General features: G+C 42.1%; 1 protein-coding gene across 11 annotated transcripts in view; it reads left to right on the top strand.

Moving 5' to 3' along the window:
- Positions 1–26,131, top strand: part of fbrsl1 (fibrosin-like 1) — a 292,064-nt gene that overhangs the window by 81,074 nt on the left and 184,859 nt on the right. For all 11 annotated transcript variants that reach the window (XM_044365123.1, XM_044365157.1, XM_044365192.1 and 8 more), the window contains exon 2: positions 2,171–2,395. In XM_044365123.1, coding sequence (XP_044221058.1) covers positions 2,171–2,395 — 225 coding nt within the window. The remainder of the gene's footprint in view (positions 1–2,170; positions 2,396–26,131) is intronic.

The raw sequence follows: 26,131 nt of genomic DNA, 5'->3' as shown, positions 1-26,131 counted from the left end.
CCTTCCCAACTCTTCAGCTGACAGCGCTATCAGGAGGAGGCAAGCAGGAGAGGCACTCCTCGGTGCACTCCGATTTACTGAACTAACGTATGCCCAGGATGCACACTCTTTGTTTCTTTGGCTTTGTGGAAATGTGGAGATGTTTTTACATCACAGATGATGATCAAAGACACTTCAATGTGAGTCTTACAGGTAAAACCTGAATTTTGACATGTAGGCTGTTGTAGAGGAGTTAAGTGTGGGCTGTCTGCTCTGCAGGTACACTGAACTGCAGTGTAGGCTAACTGGGCAGCAACCATGAATAATATATTTCTCATAGCTGGAGGTAAGGTTTATTGAAAAAAAACAGATAAAATAAAACAGAAATTACAAGCACATGACAAATTAAAATACATAATTAGAGTGGTTTGGCGTTGCAAGGTTCAGCGTCGGTGTTAATCTCTCCATCGAAAATAAATGACTCATGCTGTTGCAAAATGATTCTGCTGCTGATCATGTGTAGAGGGCCTAATACTGTATAAATAGCTAACAAATGGTTTGCTAACAAAACACAAGTGTTCTTTCAATACTGAATGAATAATGCCATCTGTTTAATGAGCGATGGGATAGTAGAGTTCCTTTCAGAATTAAAAATTGGTCCATATAGCCAAACCCATTACATTACATTACATTACATTCATTTGGCAGACACTCTTGTCCAAAGCAACTTGCAGTAAGTACATTCAGAGTGAGTTGGACGTGTTTGAGTGCAGTCTGAAAATGTTTATAGCATATGGCAAAACATGGGCAGTGACTTTTCAGTGAGAAGTCGGGACAGCAGAGAGGTAATTAAACATCAGTGAAAAAACAGAAGACTTCAGCTAACATTACACACCAGTGTCAGTTTGCTTTTTTGAAACAATTTTGTTTTATTTAGTGCCAAGTTGAATGAAGTTTTTTACTTGGAATTACAACTTTGAAGTAGACTTGTACAACTGGTAATTATGGTAACTCCCACATGAAATGAACACTGCATAACACCACATGGTGTGTCATAGCACTGTGAATGATAGGAACCAGAGTATGCTAACGTGCTCTGTCAGTGCATTACTTAATGAAGTATTTGTTTCTTGTTTACTACACTGAACCCCAGTTTAGTATATCACAGCAGCTGAGTTGAAGTTACAAAACTCATCACTAGCAACAGTAGTCTGTTTACAGGATGGTGCCATTTTCATCTCCCTGTGCAATTCTGGTCAAGGGGTGAGATGGAGGAGTGGATGAAGGAAAACCTCAGACTAAGATACCAGGCAGTTACTAATAGTGTTTGATTCCAATAAACATACACCAGTTCCATACAGGCCGTAACCGAAGCGTGAAAGGAATGATTCGTTAAAGGGGGGAAATTGCTCGGTCATAGTGTAAGTGAAGAGCGACTGTATTTTCTCCTGTGTGTGTGTGTGTTAAAGCAGCACTTCATATCATAAGCTCATTATATCTGAGCCATAAAGTGATTATGGGCTCCAGTAAGGCATTGTTCTGCTGTTGACAGGATTAAAGATGACTTCAGAGAGAGAGTGAGCATCGCCGCTCTCTACTCGAGTGCTTGCTTGCTTTGTATAAGCCAGCAGTGAAAGAGGCTGCGTGCTTGACTGTTTGCCAACTGTGACACACCCTCAGCTTTTTTATACATTCATCTCCTGCCACTCTGTCTATGCTAGATATCTATCTGCTTTGTTCTGTACAAAGGCTACATGAAGTGTCGTTTTTCATAGACATGTCATCACCTGGTGTACTATTGTTTCAAGGCTTTTAAGGAAATCCTTGAGACGCGAAAGGGCAGTAAATCTCTCCTGTCAGTGTGGTAATGATTAATATCTGTCTCTGGGTATGAATGCATTTCTATAGAAAATATGGAAAAATAGTTGTTGTTTTTTTAAATGACAAAAGTAAGACTGTGTGCAACAGGTTATATTGTACCCACTAACACTGACTTAGTCATTTTGAATCATTTAGTTTCTTTTATTATTGACTTTTAATAACAAGATCATCACAGACTACAACAGCAGTGTCAGATTTATCCACTGAACATATCATCTAGATGTGTCTACCCATGTATATCCTTCTCTCACACACACTGTGTCATCTGTTTGCATCTAGTTTCTAATGTATTCTCTTTGTCTCCCTGCAGAGGAAGACGGGAGTTGTGAAGACGCAGGAGAAGAATGAGCGGTGGAAGGAGAAAAAGGTGGCGAAGCGGCAGAAGAAGGAAGAAGAGGAGGTGGAGGAGGAAGAGGAGAACGTCCAGCCCGTTGTGGATGCCCTGGAGAACGGCTTCCTTCATCACGCCCAGCGGGAACAGGAGAGGATGAATGAGAGGCTGCTGAAGAAGACTTACTCCAAGAAGAACAAAATGGTCAGTCTCTGCCTCAGTGGCCTTTTTAATTTCAAGTCAGGAAATCTCGTTGAACAGTAGTTCAGCATATGTTATGAAGGTTACATGTAGGTTGCATGGATTGTTGTTTTGTGTGTATTAGGTCTTTGTGAGTATTGTGAGTCTAGACCTTTGCCATGAAGGCAGAGGAGCCAATCAGCTGCTTCAGAAGCATCTGAATCTTTGTTGTGATTGGTTAAGACTATTATTTTTGCAACTCTTCTTTAAATAAGCGGCAGGACAGTCGTTTTTCGAAATGTATACTTTTCAGTCATCTGGCTGCTGTTCCACATTCATTTTGAAACAGAGAAAATCAACTGGGAATCTCATTGAAAAGGGTGAATGGTGTGAACAGAGCCCTTACACCCACATCAGGTCTACGTCTACTGGTGTCAGCAAGGACTTTGTACTACAGTGCTGAGGTTGTTAAGAGATAACTTCTCTTCCCTTGAGAGATTTCAGTCCCTTCTATCAGTGCACCATCAAACTATATCAGTGTTCGACATCGGAGAAAATCATTTTCTTCAAGTTCTCACTTCTTTTGTGAGCATCTGCTGAAGGCTGAGTAGAGAGATAGCCTGTTTGGAGCTGTTTCTATTGACTTTATATTGCCCCTGTCATTTTGAAAATGGTGTATTGTTTTTTAAACATTTACTTGGTTTTTCACTTTTTTTTTTTTTTTCCATTTTTTTGAAGTAGAAACTTATGACACAGCTCCTATTGTCCTTGGAGGGGAAGTCCAAGTCATTGCCACAAATGCACCATGTGATTGTTCGGAGGTTTTATCATAAGGGACTTTTGCTAATCTGTTAGTTATTACATTTGTCACATTGTGGTTGGTAGTGACGTCGAGCACTACAGTAACTTCCAATCTTTTACTTTCGGCTTCCTATACTTGATCTGGTGCCAGTAGTTGTGGCTCTCAAGTTATTTCGTAATTACTCAGTTTTGTGGTCCGAATCAAGTTTTGTTTAGTTTTTTTAGTTTTTTCATTTCTCTACTTTGATATCCCCTGTTTCACTTTTGGTTTTGCATTAACAGTGATATTTAACATGCTTCTGTGCTGATTTTGTTTTACATCTACATTTCCTATTGCTTTTTACATACAGTAAGTCTAGCAATACATGTAGATTGCTAGTACTGGTTGAAATTTGTTTGCTTGTTGTCCAATCGCACATTTTTATGCAAGTTTGATTGGAGTTCAGCTAAATCTTTGGCTCAGCAGGGTTACTACAGTAAAACACAACCAGCTAATACAGAGGTGAGACACACAACAGTAGCTTATATTGAACTTGGTAATAGATAGTATCCACACGCTGTACTGAATGAGTAATATGGGACTTTTGTTCTTCTTCACAATGTTTTGTGCGTTTTGCTAGCTGATACAAAAGAGGGAAACAGACACATTAGAGCTGCAGCTCAGGGGAGTATTGTAGAAGGAGTCACTCATTGTAAACCTTAATAAAGAGCAACACATGTGACTAGTACACTGATGAGCCCTGATACTATCAAAAGTGTGCGTGTTCCATAAACAAATTGCTGGTACGATGCCTTCCGGTGGGTTTACCCTGCCATCTCATTCTTGTTTTCCTTCATGACTACTGAAGTGGTTTTCTGTTTGTTTATACAGATAAAGGACTGTAGGGGTACATCAACAAACTGCACTTAAATTCAGATTGTAGTGTATTTTACTGCTGTCGCCCAAACCACTAATGTGCCAAATGTATATTTGAGGGATGCAAAACAAAATGCCCATTTTGTCACTGATGGGCAGATATTTTTGTAAATGCACAGAGGAAGTTACCAAGGTGAGAAATCTGACTTCAGTCCAGTTCACACTGAAGCAGTCAACTCAGCGCAAAAATGATCTGATATACCGTCAACCTCACAAAACTGCAGAGTTTATGTTCCCTCAGTACAACAGCAGCCACATTGTTTTCAGTCAGAGGCTTTCTGTGTCACTGAACCATTGTAATGAATGTCTCTTCAGCACCTTGCAGCAGCTTAAGGGGAGATTTTGGCTTTGGCTCACTGGGCTGGTTAAGACACATTGACCTCATGCATTGTTAAAGTCCCCTGAAAAACACCTCAGTCCTGTTATCTGTGGATAACTGGAGACGCCTCCCTTCCCAGCTGGACAGATTTATAAAGTACTGCTGGCTGTCTATGCCCTGGTGGTTCCCCGTTGCTCCTTCTTACAGTAACTTCTAAACTTTCCAATCCCTTCTTTGTTTGACTGTCTTACTGTCTGAGAACATACAGCTAAAACATCTTTCAACATGCCCTGGTTGTAGTTCTCTCTCTGCGTATAAAGATCTAAAACCCGCCTTTAACACATGACTTCAACTCCCAATTCCCAACTACATTATTATTGTTTTGAGAACTAACTATTATGCTGTGTGAAACAACAACATCCAATTCATGTTCTAATCACAGAGCAGATGAATGAGACTCATGAGATGATCGTGTTGCATAACTAATAAATTATAGATAACACCATGAAATATGAGGCGGTTGATCTGCACCTTTCTAGTAAGCATTTAGAAAGCTGAACGGATCCTCTGTGCTTAAGTGCGATGTGTGTTAGAGGTCTCTTAACACCACACCTGCCAACCCCCACTGCTTTCTGTGCCACACCCACCTTCAATAATCCATCTCTCACAAGCTATGTAAAAGACTCCTATAAATGCTGTTTAAGCATCAGTTGTTATTTACACACTGTTGCCAAATAGGAATTTGTGCGTGTGTGGCAAGTCAGGACACATTACAACATGACTACCTGAGCCCGACTGCAACTTTGGAAAAAAGCCTGAATCTGCTGAGGGTCTGGAAGGACCTGTGGCCAAACCTGCCTTATATGAACCCTTTGTTGGAGTCAATGTGCAGTTTGATTGTTTAAATTATAAGACATTATTGACTGGGCTGATTGTGTTACTGGGATGGACGTGCTGATAGATTCCAGCTCTCCCTGGGCAGAGTGCCTGCTTACTCACGCTCTCTTTTGATGTGTTGATGAGTATCTGTCCGTTCATCCTGTACATTTCAAGGACCTGTTGTTATTCAGAGCAGCTCACATTGATTACAACATCAATAAAGGCTTATTACAAAACTTCATTTCAACCCTGAGACTGTAGTGAACATACACTGTAAATGCTTAGAGAAAAAGAATAAGACCTAAGGAGAGAAGGAGGATAGAGATATCTACTGTTGCTTTGCCCTCATCCCCTGTGATGTTATCATTCACTCGAAGTGTCTCGGATAGATTGAATAAAGTATGCATATAAATCACGGCTGCTTCCAGATGGACTGGGGTTTGATGAGGAGCCCTTTGTGGCTTTTATCTGCCACAGAAAAACGTCCTTGGCAACAGTGCCAACGGACACCCTCATGTGGTTGTTTAGTATTCACAGTTCACATTCTCTTTGCTGGCTCAACAATACCATGAACATATTAAGTCTTACTTGCATCACCGTGGCTCGCATGTTCTCCCCCTGACCACCGGCACTGGCAAAAAGAACTGCAGTCGGTCCCCTGGCGCTGCCCACGGCTCCTAGTGTGTAGGATGGGTCAAATGCAAAGGACAAATTTCCTTTCAATGTATGTGAGTGCTGAGAAATGACAATAAAGAAATTTTACCCTTACTTTTAATCTTAATGAGGGCATACCGTACCGTAGATCCTTTCATGTAATAAACACAGGCCCACGCAGATGGATGTACATACATAAATAGAAACTTTTGTAGTAACAGTGGGAAAAAGGCAGCACAGAGCAGCCATCTTGGCTTTAAAGCAGGTGTTGATGTATAGCTGTGATTTCTCCCAGAGTCTGATTTTAAATACTGTAGCTGTCAGAAGCTTATTGACAGCTTTTGAAAACTCTGAGTGTTGGTGTGTCAGGGGGTCAGATGAAGTGCAATAAACAATTATTTTGACATTATGACATTATATTGTTTTTGTGGACAGAACCCTCTGTAGGGGAATGCTTTAGGCTGTCTACTGCAATGATCAGCATGAGTGCACTTGGAGCTTTGTCCTTCAGGCTGCCCTGCTCTCTCACTGTCCAGCGTAGTTTTCCCCATCCATATTTCTTTCTGTTTTGCTGTCTCTCCAGTCAGAGGAGGTGTCCCTAGTGTATGTCACACACTATGATCCACAGGCGAGGTGATGTGTTGGTCTCCTCAAGGTACCCTGGGGTGCCAGAAGCTCGCCAGAGGACAGGAGCCGCAGTGTCAGAGCAGAGTTTGTCACAGGGGGGCACTTGATCCAATTCGAAGACTCATCAGGACATGAGGAATAGCTGTGCATTTGTGTGTGAGTGAGACACTGTGTGTAGGGACTATTTTCCTGTTTTTCTGTGTGTCACACTGCTGTCAGGAGCCATTTCTCCAGCAGTCATACACGCAGGTTGGAGAGATTTTTGAGGATCAGTATTGATATTGTTTGAATTGGAGCCAACAGTTCGTACCAGTTATTTGCATGTGCCAACAATGATACAAAATCACTGTGATTTTTATCTTCAGCAGCATAGATCAAGCATTAGAAACTCAAAAACTCATCACTCAGAATCACAATAATGAAAGTCTTTTAAATGGGTTAGTCATTCCTTAAAGAAATAGTTCACCCTGAAATGAATATTCAGTCATTATTAGCTCTCCTCCTCCGTGTCTGCTGAAACTTTTAAGTTCACGGTGTGTACCAAGACACAGTAAGTTAGCTCCTTTACACAGCCGGCATCAAACCAACACAAGACTCCCACATCTGTGATAGAAAAATAGTAAAATATACAGGAAAATTAGGTAAATATCACCATATATAATAATAATCCATATAATAATCAGGTCATTGCTAGATCATTTACTATTTCTAAAAAGGCTAATACCCATAAAATAACGTGTACTGTTATCTTGTCATTCTCTGCTGTAACATATCAGAAAAACAGCTTGCAGGATACCCAGCAACATGGCTTTGACCTTCAGTATGTTTCAAATAGGAGTCATGAATAACACATAATGCTGACTCGCTCAAGCAACATGCTGATAGCCACACATACACATTACATCACCATCCTTATCCATTAGTGCTGTGCTCTACTCTGTGCTGCACACACACCCCACTACTGTAACAATGTCATATAGGAAAACATCTCTGGACACTTCACTCTATTATTCCAACCCTCCCTCGGGCAAACCCCTCTCTATCAGGCCCGCCTGCGGACATGATGTCAGCATCCTGCATGCCCTGTCATACTGTAACTGCTTCAGGATTACTTCCCCGGCTTCATATCTAGGTGTGTTTATAAGCAGTAAGCCAGCCGGAGACAGATCAGATTAGCTGGGGCATTAATGGTGCGCTGGAGCATAGTTCAGGGGCAGCCTGAGAGCTGCGATAGACGCGAGAGCACCGTTGCCCATCGGCAGTGGGGCGGACGATCAGGATGACTGATAACAATAGGCTGGTTGTTATCTGGGGAGCAGCGACCCTGAGTGGTTGCAGCTTGGCTCAGGAGACACCCAGCAGACACTATCTCTTCTGGCTAAACCTGCTTCCAGCCCATTTAAACTAGAGGTCAAGGTGAATCCTTTCCACCTGAGTCATTCTGGCTCAGTCACTGAGCTCCAGTTTAGTATTGTTGGCTTATTTTAAGTCTAAAAATACCAAATTCTTATTGTTTGGGCAGAAAACCTTTAAAACAGCAGATGTGTTGCATATATAGCAACAATTTAACATCAGTATTTCCAAATGAAGCTTATTTAAGCTTCAGGACACAAGATATTTCATTGAACTAAAATGTTTTTTGTACATTACTTTTTCCCTCCACCTCACAAAGCCATATTTGTTCTACTCATCCTCCTGAGGCTTAACACCTTTTTCTCACTTCACTATAGTCTGCTTGTAGTGTTGCGGTTGATCGAGGAACTGAAACAGTATCTCGTATTGCACTTGTGATGAGATCAGCCTAAAATGCGAAATCCTTGATGTAATTATGGGGTTGAAAAGCTTGTAAGTGGTAACGTGATAGAAAAGGCCTTTACTCCTGTTACTCAGATTAACACTGCAATTTAACAAAGAGCATTATTAGATGAGAGGATAATGAGGTATGCAGCAGAGGTGTCTGCAGGCACATCGCATGCGAGAGTGTGCGCACGAGTGTGTCGTACAGAAAGAAAGAGATGAGTGGAGGAGCGTGACTTGTAATAGACCTTGACAGATCAATTAGTTAGCTGCCTGTAACATGAACATGTATGCATGATCACACGGCAGATAATTGTCCTAACCACATCAAAGACAAAGTTAGTAGATGAACACACACGTGCCTGTGCAGCAGAGATAAATGACAATATGACGACTTTCATTCAAAAAATGTGGTATCCAATTATGAGAAAAAAATCTGATACCCACTCTATTAAATTGATTGCTGACATGACAAATACCCTGGAGATTTTAGTTGCCTTGGCTACAAATTTCATATATTGGAAGTAATATGATCATTTGTATTTTGAGCAAAGTACATATTTTTCCTTCAAAATAGGGTTATTGCTTAGAATGAAAATCTTGTGTTTGATGAGCTGTAAATAATGCTAAGCACTGTGACACACAAACAAACAGGACTGTATAAGAAGGGGCCAGGGTTATAGCTAGTGTAGGCTTTCATGGTAATATAATGTATATACAGTATTTCCCTAGAAAAATATGCAACTTTTTTTTCCAGCACACAGTTACACATCTCTTCTAAACCACTTTAATGCCTTGCTACATGACACTTCAATACCAGCGGCTGATGAAAGGGCGAGAATACTTTCCCTGCATAACCATTTCCCATCTGTCCCACAGATTTGAATGTGTGCAGGCCATATTCACCAAAAGGTTGTTTCTCTAATGTGGTTAGAGAAATTCCAGTGTACAAGGCCACTTTTCAAGAGAAAGACATCTCATTTTGGAAGGACTCTTTTCAAATATAAAACTACAAATTATGAATGTTTAAAAGAGGACCTGAGTAATTTATGACTTCATTAACTTCAATAGCTGACCAAGGAATTACAAGAATTGATGAGCCTCCAGCACTTCATATACTGTAGGAGCAGACATAAATATGAAACTCACATTTTCCCAGTAGAGAATAGTAAGCCAGCTACATGTAATTAGAGCAGAGATCAGACGGAGAATGTTCAGTGTAGATGTAATGCAATCATCATAATAAATGTTCGAATAACAACACTTCTCTATTAATTGATTTCTGGCGTACAAAGAAGGCTTTTTAGATGAAATGTGTTGTAAGACAAGACACTTGCGGAAATTTTTAAGCACTTGCAAAAAATGCAAACAGCTGTTTCGGTAATCTAGTTGTAAGGGAATTTCAATTAAAACCAATGAATGAAGAATTTGAGTCGTTGGCATTGATCATGATGAAGTTAGAGTCAATTAAAGGTGAAGACTTCCTATAAATAATAAATAAGGAAGGATTCTGCAAATTAAATTTTGTGGCAACTACTGACACATGTCAAATTTTTGGTAAAAACGTCAGTAGATTTTAAATTCCCTCTTCCCTAAGATGATTTTCCTACATGAACAAGTGTGTGGGTGCGTGTACCTTTCTCGGTGTGCATTTTCAACTTTCCTAAATGCCATCTATTTTTGCTCAGCAGACGGCCTGACCACAGTGGATTTAGTGTAAGGAGCCAAACTCGTCCCCACGGGTTTCCACTGGGGCTGGCGGTGTGTTGACTTTGCCCGGGATGCCAGGGGAAGGCTGGGAAAAGATGAGGGAACAGTCCCACTGGTGTTGAAATAGAGGCGGGGGAGGGTGTGGAAGGATTTTGTGACCGCTGCTCCGGTCCCACGGGACACTTTGGAGCTGGGTCTCAATCTGAGCTGGCTCCAGATAGTTGGATCTGGAGAGTTGGCAAACTCAGAGGTGGCAGATATTCCTGTAAAGTTATGACCGGCCTGTCAAAATAGGTACAAGCTCCACAGGTGGATAACTTGATACACTAAAAGATCTTTTTTTTTAATCCAGGGCAGGATTTTAGACTGTGACTGTGATAAATGTGATCCACAGGAAAAATCTGAAGAGAATTCAATGGAGACACAAGTAAAAATATTTAATTGGTTAGTTAAACTGCATCCTCCAGGAATATTTAGCTCTCCCAGCACCTTTTCTCTCCCAAAGGCTACTGATGCAGCCTCCTAACCCCTTAGACAAGGAGAGAGAGAGAGAGATAGGTAGGTAGAAAGACAGAGAGAGACATAAATAGAACTGGAAATACAGGGTAGAGAATGACAAAGAACAGCCTAACCCAGACGACCTTTGCGCCCGCTGTGCTTAGCCAGGTGAATATTGCATGGGACAGTGCACAGTGATTAATGTCAGGCCATGTAAGGTGCTTGGCCGGGTTGCTGCACTGTAGGGCCATACACATACATGTATACACACACATCCCATCACTTTTAACAAGCCATAGTCATTGAGATACAGCAGGGCTACTTCAGAGCAACCACTCCGGGGACAATTAGGCCTGGGAACATTAAATTAGCAGGGATCTAAAGCCATGCTCTGTTGGAACTGGGACTATTGCATGCTGGGATTGAACTAGGTAACAGAGGCGAGGAGAAACTCCTCCTGGATACACTGTGGGCTATATGATATTGTTGAATGTAGTAAGAGCATTATTTTAGAGCAATGTTTAATTTTGCAGTTACATTATGGTGCAGATTTTTTTTTCAGCGCAGTCATTATGCTTTGGACTCAGGAGGCAGGTGTTAGCCATAATAAATTTGTCAAGACATTATTTCTCTGTGCTTTGCTGGCTGGCTAGTTGTGATTACTTTCCCTTTTTTTAACTTAATTTATTAAAGTGGGACCTCCCAGGCCACATCATATTCCAGTTTTGCATCTACTGGAGAATCTGTAGCTATAGCAACGGATATATTGCCCCTGGTAGATGTTTAACTAGAGCAGACAGCAGGGAGAGACACTTTATTACACCTTGTGCTTTATGATTTACAGTACAGTAATATTTAGGGAGCAGTTTTGAAATGTGTGCTCCAGGAAGTATTCAGTATCTGGGGTCATGTTCCTCCTGCAAACGCTCTCTACAATGTAGCGCATTCGTAGTGCGAGCTGCAAGTCAAGTGAGGTAAGATTTGTTGTGAGATGCTTTCATCAATTAGACTCATCACAAAGATGTAAATAAGAAAGAAGATCACAAACAGTAAGACGAAGACAGGATTATGTGTGTGAGAATGTGTACATGTGCAGTTTGTACACCTGTATCAATATCACTTTTAACAGAAAAACAATCTACTTGTCACTGGAGGTGTCACAGGAAACACACTGTTGCTTTGAACCTGAACAGCTTTTAACACACTGAACACCACAGTTCAGGGAAACAGAACAAAGTGTTGGAAACGAGGTCACTCAGCACAGATTCTCAGATTAGGCTGCCTTTCATCTCACTTCAGACTGATATATAGAAGTCAGTCAATATGGGCCTTTTAGTGAGTATAAATATGAGATGCTAACTTGTCAATGTTGTCCACCTTTGATATGATGGTTTCTTCCTGATAAGAAAACAGATTGTCTTTGTATGGCAGTGCAACAGCATTTTAAATTTCTTGTTTAATTCTAACAAACCAATTCAACTCTAATTTTAAGTTTGTAAAGAGTTTTGTTCGTTTATAATTTCTAGATTTCTAGTTTTCACAAAGGTGACTTGTTCATACAGTGTGGTGGATACCATAATGACACTTTGTTTCTTGGATATTCTTTTGATAAACTATCTATGGGTGGCGCTCTTTTCCTGGTTTACTCAGCTTTGGTGCTTCTGTGCACCAGACAATTTCACTGGAAACACCAAGCAGACAGCAGATGTCTGCAAATGTAAAAGCTTTCACAAACTGTGTTGAATCACTGTTGCAATGGGACATTTACTAAAATGGAAAATAACAATCTGTCCCAGTGTTTCATCCAAGCATTAAATAGACATGGTGGGTCACAAATTTTAGCTGTGCGAGTTAAATGTGATATTAGTGTCTCTGCTATTTCAAAGATTCTCAAAACTTGCCAAGAAAAATAAAAATCAGGAGCACACACTGAAGTTTTGTACCTCTTTGGCTTTACAATGACCACTTTAGTTATATTGAATATCAGAGAAAATTAATAGCCTCAGTATAAAATAATGGTATCCGCCTTCAAAATCACATATTGGTTAAACCCAGTAGCAGGACTGTAACTTAGCACGGTGAGGGTCAAGTTTCCTGGCTACCACTGTGTGCGGGGGCTGGCCTGGTGCACGGTGCAGTGTTACACTGGAAGCTTTATGGAGGTAAGGATCTGGTGTTTGTTAGGGAGAATAGAAGTGGGTGGCAGTCCTGAGCCTTCACTGAAAAGAGAAGCCTCCTGTAGTTGTGAGAGGTCTTTTGTTTGGAGGCCTGTGTGTTTTGACAGGGCTGAGAGGGGGTAAGACAATCGAGAGGCCAGGCTGTACCCTCATGCGTTCCTGCAGTAGGCTGCTGCGCTCCACTCGTATTGTTCTCCACTGTCGTTTACAAATGCCTCATTCTCTCCTTGTGACAGTTGTATCAATTTGTTTTAGTTAATTAGCGCTTCAATTAGCACCTATTTAATTAGATTCTATTTAATCATTGCTTGGCTTGAAGAATGTGTTTTCGCATGTGTGTCCCAATGTGCAGTGCATCTCTTTGGATGCTAGTGTTGTGTCTGTGTGTGTTCCTCTATTGTATAGTGTACACATACAGTATTTGTTTCTGTGTATTTAAGCATGTGTGTTTAGATCACTATGTGTCTCCCTGCATGGCTGTGATCAAGTTCTTGCCTACTTGGCAGCGTTTGTACATTTAAGTGTCTAAGTGTCATCTTTGCCACTTTAGCCCATTAGGGTCACTACATTAATGGGATCTGCTGAGGCCCCTGCCCCTGTTTTCACAGCCCTTTGCCTGGGGGGGTTGGCGACTAGCAAAGCTGGACATTAACTCAGACGGATTAAATGGGATTAGTGGTGTCACTGAGACAGATGTGATCTTTGCAGCCACAGCTCTCCTATTCTCTCTCACTGTGCTCAGTCTTGCTGTGATACAACACTGACCCCTGCTGCATTTGAGAGTCATTGCACCACATACATGAGGAGGTGGTGCATGATGCTGTGTTAACCCTTTGCCAGATTGCATCACATCGTCCATTGGGGGTCACTGTTCCCATTTGAAAAAGATGGTGGGAGGCCTCTCTTCTCCTCTTCTGCCATTTTGACTGCCTAATGTAAAGCATGCCGGGGTTTGCAATATTGAGCCCAGGCGGTGGATCTTTTGCAGGTTCCATCAACATGTTTCCTGCAGCGTCTTGTAATGGATGCTTAATGTGGCTTCAAAATATTGCCATGAAAACAACATCGTCAAAGATAATGAAATGCTGTTGGAACACCTTGGCTCATGTGTGGGTTGTATATGCCAGCGCCATCACCAGCGCTCATATTAACTCATTAAAACAGCAAGTAGCGCTGCTACACAAGGTCAAATGTATCCATATCAGTCAGAAATCTCCTTACATTAAGCACGTCCTACAATTAGCATAACACATATGCAAGGAGAGTGACTCAAAAGGGTGTATTTAAAATGTTCAGACTCCAAATGAGGTTCTATTCATTTAATGGATTGTGATTTAGGGGATATTGTTCACACTTATATGCCTTCGAACGGGAAGCATGTGTCCTTTTTTCCCCTTTTTAAAGGCCATTCACACAGTAGCAATTGAACCAAGGGCTATAATTGTGTTTTCATGTACTATAGATCCTGTCATTAGGCCCCTGGGTCTGCAGGCAGTTATATGATGACAGCTGACAAGGGGGCGCGGCTCCTTTGAGGAAGAAGGGGGGGGGACCACACGCACAAAAGCCACAATTACTTCCTGGACGGTCCCCAGAGCTCAGTGGTTGGAGTGTGTATGTAAAATGATGTGGGAGAGGCCATTTGCAAAACAAAGAGAGGGGAGGTGAGGGGGGTGAGAATGATTGCTTTTGCACAATAGCGCATGTACACCCCGAGGCAGGGGGGTTGAAGTGGCAGACTGGGGGTTGACACACCCCCTAGCAGTCCCTGAAGAGCTGGATCTAGATGGGGGTGTGGTTCTTGTGGTTGACCCCTTGGAGCGAAGAGGGTCAGTGTTCGTCCCCTCGGCCCTGAAGGGAGGAGATGGCCCAAGGGGCGGAACACTCAGTACATGTGGGTGTGAAGCTCCCAGTATGTTCAGTATGAAGTCATAAGTTCACTTAATACGGAGCATGAGAATTATAATACAATTTATTGTCTGGTTCAACATTTAGTGTCTCTAAGATATTGAGAAAATACAGTTTAGCCAAGGCCTTGTGTTATCAATGTATTAGTATTATTAGCAGTGTTACCATTTTGTGTGTGAAAATGAAGGTGACAGTTTTACAAAGGCTAGATTATACATTTTGAAATGATACTTTTTTTTGTTCTTTCTGAACCAAATGCCTTTATTTAAGCATTCTCACTTTCTTAGACACCAGGCAGTCACTCACATCAGGGAGTAATTGGAAGGCGTGACATGTGATTGAAGTCAAAGGCCAGACTCGAGCTGTGACACTGAGCCGTAGACATAACAACATCACCAATTAGCAGTACATGGTTGCAATACTGATTGGGTTATATCTGAGCAGTTCAGCAAGCTCTGAGCACGTTCTGCGGGGTTACAAAGATAAATTAGCCTAGTCACTCTCGGTTTAATTAATGAGCCGGTAGTGGTAGTATAATTGCTCTTCAAAGTGGGGTCCCCTCTGACGCTGATGTAGAGCAGCACTGTACACACCAGTCTGCCTACGAATGCCCAGGTCGGCTCCCACAGGTCTTGTCTTCGCCAACACCCCCCCAAAACCGCCAACCCCCGACCTCCGCCACTGCCGCAGCCACAGAGGGATACATTCGCCTGGTACTGGCGCACATGAAATATTCAACAGCAATTTCCCCCGCGTTTGAAATAATACCTTGAAATGTTAATGCTCTCCCACTGCATGTTTTAAGTGGAAGGCATCCCAAGGTACCTTTGTTTGGACTGTGCCAGTGCAGGGGGCTCTGTACTTAAACTGCTGTCGGCGTGAAAGTAATACGCTACACTGGAGAATTACCACAGCCAGGCTCTCAGGTCAAGAGGAGAATGCTATTCTTAGAGCCATACACACATGCTCTCAAAAATCTTCATATGACACACATACTGTACATATAAACCTTCATGTTCTCACAAACACAGACACACATGTCTATACAGATATGGATGAACACACGCGTTCACATGGTAATACCTATCTCACACACAGAAATACAGACACTGCATATACACACATCACCTCTGACATTGATTTTCATTAACTTGGCATGTTGACAGTTTCAGCAGCATCCTTGGTTCTAAATGTGTCTATTATCGGAGGATTACACAAGCCGTGGGTTTATACAGTGACAGGCCATGATCTGATATCTGCTGCCATTAGCCCGGCCTCACCCACTAGGTGCCTCTTCAACCTGATCCTCCCAGAGACATTGCGATGTTATCAGGCCCGGTGATGCCTCCATCACCTGATACACCCTGTGGATTAGTAAGGGACTTGCCACTGGCTGTTCCGTGGTGAGGAAGCATTGCAGTGTGTCTCCAGAAGCTGACACAGCTCAGTAAAAATATTAATGCTGTGAGCTAAAAAAGTTCAGGTAGTGAGGTTTGCGCATCAGGAAAATCAAGATTGTTGTTTTTTTTTATTTGCCGGTTAGAAGCATACACAAAAACACACAGACACACACATCGCTCATATTTTCTTTCTGCTCACAGTCAAATGCAGTGAGCCTTGCAGAGGAACACACACTTGGCTGCACAGTTCCTCTGTGTGCCTGTGCCCTTCAGACCTGACAGCAAGGCATTAAATATTAGTGGCGTTTTACGGCGGGTTTGTAACATGGTTATTCCAGTCAGTGGGCTTGCTTTCCCAGTGTCTGTGCCCACTGTGGAGCTTTGGTTTGACAGCACTGGGGCAAAATGCTAGCTTGAGGGAGGCCAACCTGCCTCCAAGCTTTAGGAACATACACACACACACACAAAATGTGGGAATGTTAGCTTGAGTGGGCACATAAAATAACGTACATGGACACAGTGCAAAAATATGCCGATGCATGCGCACATGCCTGTATACATACATATAGATGAGACATGAGCACATAGCTTCTGTATATATTAAACCACATGTTGCACACATGGAGAAGCACATGTCACATTTACCATACCACACAAGATATACAGGGGTGAGCACAAGAAGAAGAACACCTCCACACAGTCAGATGCAGCCTAATGCAATCGCTTTGCAATAAACATTCGATTTAAGTCAGTTCAACTTGGGTCATTTTTAAGTTTTAGTTTGTCATGATGTTGTCAATCATTGCGTTATAATATCAAGTTTTTATTTTGCTCACCCCTGTACACAAAGGAGGTAGACAATATAGTTGAAAACCTCTTATGTCATAGATCAGTGTAATTCTGCATTATTGCTTCATGGTTATTTACTTTGCTGGAAGAACATGATTTCTAAATTTCCTTTGACAGGTATTTAGATCAGTTGGTTGGCCTTCATTACTTGAAACAGTGATAACTTTTCATGTAGCAGGTGGCATGAAAAGAAATGTAAGAGGTATAAATGTATATTTTGCTGCTGTTCATAAGGTATACCTTCAAAAACAGTATATGATTGAACCATACATCATTGCCAAAGTTGATGAACTAGTAAAAGAGAAGTAACAGTTACAGTAAAGTTACAGTACAGGGATAGGCCTATTCAAGATATAAATCAAAAGTAAAATAACCAAGCAGAAAACAGATTGCAAAACAGTTGAACTCCTGTCCAAATGCTGGATGATTTCCAAATGTATTGATTTATTCTCAAAAGAAAGACTTATATGTAAAAATTTTCATTGTTAGAACTCATAATTGATATTATTTCTCTTTTCAATACTTTTGTAAATTCTACAATATGCTCTCTCACTTCCTGTTTGTGTAGAGCCTTTACATGTATCCACTGTGCACTCAGAACAGCTTATTTCATAGACTAGACAGGACTGGTTTCATCACTACACTACTGGCAGTTGGGACTTTGATAGCCAAGTGCTGCCACCTTTAGTCTGTATTGCAAGTTTTTCAATTAACACCAACAATTGAGCAAGAGGAGGCACCATGGACAGGGGCAGCTGGGACATTAGTTTGCTATTCAGCGACATTCGCTTGCATGTCTTGCCACATGACAACCTCACTGACACGTCTGGCCTTTGGGTGGCGCAGAGGGGTTTGTCGCAGCTCCGTCGACAAATGACAGTGACCTCCCCAGTGCCCCGCTCCCCCGCCACCTCCTGGTGGAATTGATTAGGCATAATTGGAGGGAGTCAGAAGCTGAGGCAAGTGGCGCTAAATAAATTTGGGTAGTGTTAATTGCAGATTTTACTGTGTCTGTGTGTGGCAGTGTGAGGGGTAGAGAAACACTTAGCCACCAGCTGACAATGGAGGATTAATTGGACTCCTCCAATGAACATAATTAGACTGATTGTTGGGAGAGATAAAGCGAAGGTTTTATGAGCACAGCAGCACTGTCAGTGCTAAGAATATGATCCCTCTTCCTGCTCCTCCTTTCCAATTCCCCCTCTGTGCCATAGTCCCTTGTACAAAGTTAATACTCCTTATTCCTCTTTTAGCTGTAAGGGAGTTGAAACCCCTGCTCACAGGGTAGGAGTGGATCACAGGTTCATGGCTACTGAGCCTTACAGTGATAACATCTCTTCAGGGGAATAGTCCAATCTTCTGTTCCAGCTACAGTACAGCTCCTGTATCCATGGTCTTTGATTACATCAGTTATTGAGCTTTTGTTGGTCATTGATACAAAGAGAAAGAGAGTCCTCTGCCTGATGGGGGAGCTACCATACATCTAGAAGATGAGAGGGATTCTTGTCAGCCATCCAGAACATATGAATCCAATTGTACCTTGGGTTCATTCCTGCTCCAAGTGGAAATGGTTTGGGAGCCCCAGAGCATTACTCAGGCTTGGCCAGGACCATCAGCAGCAACAACAGCAGTGACTTGTGGGACTCTAGTATCACTCAGAGCCCCATCACCATCCCAGAAACTCACTGGGTTGGAGCTGGGCTACATAGAGCCTTCTTGGATGGTGCCCAGGTCTCAAACAGAGAAGAGGCCTCCATAGACTGCTTCAAAGAGGAGGGCGGAGAGAGAAGAACAATACACTTGACAAGATTCATCACCAGAGGTTAACCACAAACGGCTGCATGCTAGCTGCTACTATAAGTATGACATGAGAAGATAAGATGAAGAACAGCAAATGGAGGAATCAAAGAACATGTCAGAGGCTTTCAATGTCTATGCCTCACACTCCGCGGGATCACAGTTTGACAAGGCAGGAGTTGGATTTCCTGGGAAAAAATAGGTGATGAAAGATGGTCTTGAATGTGAAAGACAGTCTTAAATTCTTTTGAAGGTTTGATTAATTGGCCAGTATTCAAAATGTATGTTCACTGTTTGAAGTGAAGTATAAAGGTCCTATCAACAAAATGGGAAGTATGCTTATTTACATATTATGCCTCTCAAAAGGGTGAAGTTGCCTCAGGTTCCTTGACTTTGTTTTTTACATGTATTGATTTGAGCCACTGTCATATTTAATGTATTGAATTAGTCTGCATATTTTGTATTTTGTTCCTGCCTTCTCTACTGAACTATATGTCAACATTCACTAAATCAGCCATTGATTAATCCATCTTTGTGGCTAATGTATTAGAGCATTGCTTGAGGTTGATAATTTTATAATTAGATAAATATTTTCATAAAAATAAATCTTGCTCCTATCTTCCCTTTTCCATCCAAAAGGTATGGTAGCACGGTATAAACTGACCTTACTTGTTTAAAAAAAATCCTCTGAAATCTTCGAAGAACTGGAAACATCTGCACAAATGTTGTTTCCATGGACACCTGTCATGTTTCTGCCTAGCTCTGAATGGGAAAACAATGTTGGGTTTCTGACCTGAACCAAAGACTAAAAAAGTCAGCAAGCTTTCCTGACTGACAAGCAGGCAGCCCGGGGGGTTGGCTGAGCTGAGCAGGGCTGCTGTGGGCCGAGGGTTGAAGACCTTGACTCCTGCACCTTTGGTGTGATGGAGAGACTTGGCCTTCCAGCAAAAAAGAGACGGAGGCCTCTGCTCAAAGCCAAAGGTACCTCAGGGAGACATTTTGATGCATGATGGGTGGAATAAAATAATATAAAATGGGATCAACCCTAGCAGCAGCAGTTATTGGTGAAGGGGAGGTGGTTGCTGTAGCCCTCTGGCAACGCTCAACCTAAGGCTAGCTTTGCCTTCTATCTGCTATGTTTTACTATATAGAACTCCCACTGGTGCCCTGAGAGAAAACGGCCTGTTTTAAGATGTTCTGAAGAAATACTAGCACATCGACATATCCGTTTTAACTCAGTCGGGCATAAAATGGGGAAGTGGCTCCCCTTTGAGGAGAACTCACTGACCTTGGCAGGAAGTCTGAAAGAATACAGCCGGATTCTTGGCTTTAGTGTTTCCTTTTGTGGCTTATTTTTAACATGCATGTTGGGTTTTTTGGTCATTGGCTTTCACTTCACTTCTCATAAAATTAGTATAACTGCATGTTCAAAGACAGTTGTAGAAATAACGTTAGTTGATCAGCATACTTGTGCCATTAACGCATACTCCTGCCCATTCCAGCTTTTCTGTTTTCTGCTTTGGTTTAAATCATTGTGTTGTTGGTAGCTACTTGTGAACTCCAGGCTCTGTAATGGGCTAGATTCAGAGTGCACAGTGACAAACTGTTTTCTTCATAGATACTTTATGAACCTGCTGGCTAATAGAGGAAACTACAGTGGTGCATCAGTTCCAACTGGGCCCTGCATCCTCCATGATTGATGCTTTCTCCCTTAGTGGTTCTTTCTACCAAGGCAGACTACAGAGAGCCAGGGAAACAGGGGAGAGAGGGCGATCCAACACCTTCACTGTAGAAGGCCATCTCATCGTTTCATCTCAAAGGTTGTTTTACCTTGGCCGGCGGGTAGCTCCCACCAGGCCCCAGTGGGGTTGTGACTGCTGAGGGTTGGCCGAGAAGTCATGGCCACAGATTAACTCTGCTATTTATGGCCCAAGCCCGTCTAACTGCAGCCCCAGAGATGGGAAATATTGCTCACTTAGCAGGATTACTGGGTGCCGTAATGCCCCAAAGGCCTGCTTTATGGCAGGCCATAAATGTTCCCAGGGAGAGGCAGCGAGAGTCGGATTGATTAGCGCTCCGGAGGAAAGTCGATCCGTTACCCATGTCCCACTGGGGAACGCTGTGATGGATGCTTCCGGCAGGTGGAGAGAGGCACTGAAAGGGAGGGGAGGGCACTTTGCTCTGCACCACGCCAGTCTTAGACATCCCCTCAGTGACACAAGATGGAGGGCCCCCATTGCTTGCAGGGCCGCAGGAGGTTGTCAGGCAGTCACAGAGCTATAGCCCCGCTACGCAGCGACCCTTCACCATCCCACTGCCAGACAAATGGAGAGGCGACCTTGCTACACGCTGCCATTTACCAAAGTCCCCCTTGACACCTTGCATCCCCCAGACATCAGTCATTTCAAAGATAGACCCCGCCAACACCCCACACCCACTTCAGGGCAATCATTTGCTACAGTAGAAGGTCTGATACAAGATACAGCCAATGCTTTTTACCTTCGTTGGATGTGACTACTATCTGTGTTCAGGAATATGTTGCAGTGATAGACTGGATGTAATAAAGATTGCAGTCATATTTAAGGAATATGAATTTCTAACACAGTCTGTAAAGAAAATAATAAGTACTGAGCTTGACTAGGAAGCAGAAAAAAGTATCTATACTACCATTGCATAGTTCCTTTTAGGATGGATAATCCAGCTTGAGTTAAACCTAATCCTGTCAGTGTTGACGGTGAATATTTCTGTACAGGTTCATCTCAGTCATTCATGCATTACAATAATATGTCAAACAAGACATACAAGGATCAAATGTATCTGTTATGTTACATTTCTCGACTGTATTCATCCATGCGACACCTTCAACTCTGGAAGTCCTGCTATATATCCCTGTTAAGATGATGTGTTTGAGGACATCTGCTCAGCAGATGCTGGGTTCTGAGTGTGACATCATTCCTTTAGGTGCCGACCCCTCTCCAGGTTTAGAATGGCATTGGGAACTGCCATGATATAGTGATAGCATTGGAAGCGTCTTAAAAGTGATGACTTTATCCCCAACCACTTTTCAGTGTGGGTCTCTTAAGCTTGATGTGTATGACCTCCCTAGTGCTGCTTTCAAACCAGCTGTTTAAATGGTATACATTCTGATCCATGAATGTCTAGACCTGAAGTGTTAACTCTTTTATGCTGTACCATTGTGGAGATGTTGTTTAGTCTCCCTAATATACTTTGCACACCTGTAGCTTTGTAATGCATTTCACAGCTTAGATAATGATACCACATTAAACATGGACTATGCTTGTAGCTCATTCCATATTTTCTACATTTGTTCAAACTAAGAAGCTCCAGTAGTAGTTTGCTCATAACTGTTAAATAATTTCTGTCACTGTTTATTTGCTTTAAAAAAATAATAAAAAAATTAAGATTTAAGATTTAGCATCATCTCTAAATTAAAGTTAGTGTTTAGCATTAACCAGCTCAGTTAACACAGCAGCCATAAGAACTCAGCGCCAGAGGCAATAAATACTACAAAAATAACAGCATGAAAGCTAAGTGGTAGGACATAATGTACCATCTCTCTCTCCCCAGGTAGTACTGATTTCTTTCAACATGACGCTATGCCTGCTACACCTCTCACCTCATCCTTCTGGCTCCCTGCTGTTCTCCAGTCTCCCTGACATGCCTACACAGTTGGACTGTAGCTGCCCTTATACAGGCCTTTCACTAGCTTAGATATTTTCCAGATGCCTGGCTTTGGATATTGGCTGCATGTGTGTGTGTGCTTTTGATGTATGTGATTTGCAAGTAGTGCGTATGCATGTGCATAATGTGCACATATGTACACATGTGTATTGTATGTATTCACACAAATGAATATGTAAATAAATATGCATATGTATATGGATGCTTGTGCTTAAAAGTGCAAGTTAGTTTCTCATTTTATTAGCAATGGTGACACATGTACGATGAAAGGGATCATCCAAATGACCTGCCTGCTGATGGGCTGTGCTCTTTGGATTTATGTGTGCCCTTATCCGCTGTTTCAACTAAAGAAAATGTGTGTTAGGTTATTTAGGAGGCTGGAAGCTCTGGGGAGCTTGCCATTCTTTCTGATTCAAAGTCCCCATGACTTACATCTTCTATTGGATTACCACCAGAACCACATCAGCAGGTGTTTCTACTTTGTTTCAAACTGTGCTTGTGTGCCGACTATTGTCCACACAAAAACGGTTAGTGTCCTTACCTCACGGCCTTCTTATTCTCTCACTTTTTTCTTTCTCACTCTAATATAGACAGACTTGCTTATAAACTCACATGCACTCACTCAGATTACTTTATGACATGCAGAAGTTAGATTGTAGTTATTTTTACTGCTACTAATTTCAAAATGTGTGGTCTTTCTTTGTCTCTGTAACCGACAATCCAAGCTCATGTTTCTGCTACTGTGCTGGGTAGGAGCCGCTTTTCTTGTTTAACGTGTTAAATCACAAGGGAAAAAACATGCCTGTCACCCAGATAAAGCTGATTACAATGCTTATCAGATACATGCAGATAATTATGGTCGTAATGCAAATGGAACAGCAGTCGAGATAACACGGAGCCTCTCCACCATCAAAAAGCATAGCAGGTGATGAAGAGATAGCGTATGATAGAACAAATACCCGGCAACTGTTTTTGGTAAGACAAAGCAAGCATGTCATGAATTTACAAAGCAGACCACAAACCAGAAATAGCTGGTCAATGAGCACGGAAATCCCCTGAGTGGCTGCTGCCATATCTGAAAGGATCTAGACTATTTGTTAAACCATAACCAGTTGTGTAGGGTTTTTTTCATGCTTAGTTTGTCTGGCAAACTACTTTATGTTGTGTTTTTTTATGTTGTATTTATGTACTGTGAAAGGTTTATTCTACCTTGTTGTTTGTTTTTCTGTTAACTGTTGACTTACCCGTGATAGTACTATAAAAGAAAGCACTCTGCTAGCAGCTATAAGCCCATAGAAGCCCCCATAAGCGTAGCAAAGCCTATTTCACCTCAGCTTACAGGTATGATATATCCTTCCCCACACTCTGAACCACTGTTATATTGCTGTTAGTGTTATCTTATGGAGTTGACATAGACTGGCCCCACACTGACTGTCACCCATCACATGCAACACCAGGCAGACAAACCAGACAAGGTGAGGATAAAGCATGCCAGCCATGGATGTGCAAGAAAGACACCAGATGAAAATTAGCCATAGATAGGAATAGATGGATGTTGATATGATGTTCTACACCAACTTTGGAAGTACTGTTGACATCTGTAGTTATGTTAACTTAGGACCAAACAGATGCAGTTAGAGTTATCAGATAGGATTGTTTAGTTACATAATATTTATTTAGGTGCTTATTTGGGCTGACATTGAACTTGGACACGTCCTGCATGATACCTCCCGTATTATCTCATGTAGTGAAGCCACTGTAGATCAGATCAGATAAGGTCAAAGTTTATCAAACCAAGCCATGCAGGATCATACCAGACCAGATAAGATCAAACTAGAGCAGACCAGACTTTATTTATTGATCCCATTGTTTTTATGGCGTCAGTTGGTCATGCTGGTCACACAAGCAGATGTCTGTCAGATAGATCATGATGTAGGTAAACATTCTCACAGAGATTAGACTACAATCTTAAAGGCACAATACGTAATTTCTGCCGATAGGCGTCTCTCAGTCAAAACAGTAACAAAAGACGGAGTTTGATGATGTCGTGAAGTGGCGTGGGATCATGGGAGTTGTTGTCTTCATTGTTAAGCAACCATTGATGTCATTGCAGTCAGCTTCTCCTGATTAGGATTACTTCACTGTTCATTGTTCAGGAGGTTTTTACCAGGAGCCGAATTAGCCACATCCTCCTCTCCAAAACAAACAGACCAGGTGATTAAAACTGGTGAAAACACTGAATAAAGCAGTTTCATGTTAAATCAGTGTTTCTCTGATGCTGCTCAGTGGACACAGGGCGTAAGGAAGGGCTGTGAGCAAAGCAGCTGCTAACATTTCCTCAGCTTGTCTCCCTGATAACTTAAAGATCCAGATGTTCAGGAGATTTTTACTGGGAGCCGAATTATCCACAGAAGTCTTCACCTCTCCAGAACAAATGGACCCAGTGATTAAAACTGGTAAAAACACTGAATAAACCAATTTCACATTAAAAATCAGTGTTCTTCCGAGGCTGTTCGGTGGACACAGTTTATCATAAAATTTGGCTTAAAACTGAATAAAAGTCAATTTATGACAGAGTTTCTGACAGATAACCACAACGTGTCATCTTGTTCGTCTATACTCTTTGGTAGAGGGGGTATGATGCCATTGACAGGTGACCAAATGAAACAGACCTTTACCTTGATTAAAATCATGGATTTCTCTGGGTTTGAAAATTGTTGGAAACATTTGGGATAATGAAAGCAGACAACTGAATAAAATATATAGCACAGGATTTGTCGTTTTTAGACATTTTAATGCAGAATAGTTACATATTATAGCTTTAAACTAGGGATGCACGATATTGGATTTGTTGCTGATATCCGATATGCCAATATTTCCAACTCATTGTGGCCGATTGCCGATACCGATATATGCACATATTTTTTTTCCAGCTGGCTGAGGAGACTATTATGCATGCAAGCATAGATTGTACTAAGTATGATCAAGAAAGACAATATATGAAGGAAGAATTTAAGAAGACTGGATTCAGGAGCTCAGCATTAAAACTTTAATGAACTTGCCAAGTGGGTGAAGCAGTAGAGTTTTCTTTGAGTTTATTAGACAGACAGGATTAATGTCTAGGATTTAATCTCTGGTCCACACTCCGGAGCAGAAGGTGGCGTTAATGCACTTAATACGCTGGTTGCCAACCGCCGTTATAAACCAAAAAGAAGAAGATGAAGTTTTTTATTTTTCAAACAGAGTGGTACATCCTGTCAGGCGAGGGATTTCTTATCTGTGCAGCCTAACACCACAGCACCTCAATGGACTGTTTCACCCTGACGGTCCCAGTGCTTCCTCCGCAGGCTCCACTTCACTCAAGCTGCCCGTCAGACCCGCTTCTTCTTCCTACACCCGAATAACAAATCGGGGCTCGGTGGTCCAGTTGGATCCACATGGAGGGCTGGGGCTAACGTTAGCTGGGAGGCTAGCGGAGCGTTAGCCGTAGCATGACCGGAGGGACGCACAGCCAGTTAGCCTTTGCTAGCTTCCCAGCTAACGTTAGCCCTGGCTCTCTATGTGGAGCACCGAGCCCCGGTTTGTTATTGTGGTTAAAGTGGGAAGAAGCAGCGGGTCTGACAGGCAGCTTGAGTGAAGTGGAGCCTGTGGAGGAAGCACCGGGACCGTCAGGGTGACACAGTCCATCAAGGGAAGCACAGTCAGACAGCGGAGGAGATGGCGACA

This window comes from Thunnus albacares, chromosome 2 (assembly GCF_914725855.1).
Source record: "Thunnus albacares chromosome 2, fThuAlb1.1, whole genome shotgun sequence".
Lineage (NCBI taxonomy): Eukaryota > Metazoa > Chordata > Actinopteri > Scombriformes > Scombridae > Thunnus > Thunnus albacares.
Note: the sequence above shows the minus strand (reverse complement) of the source record. Positions and strands in the feature narration are given on the sequence as shown.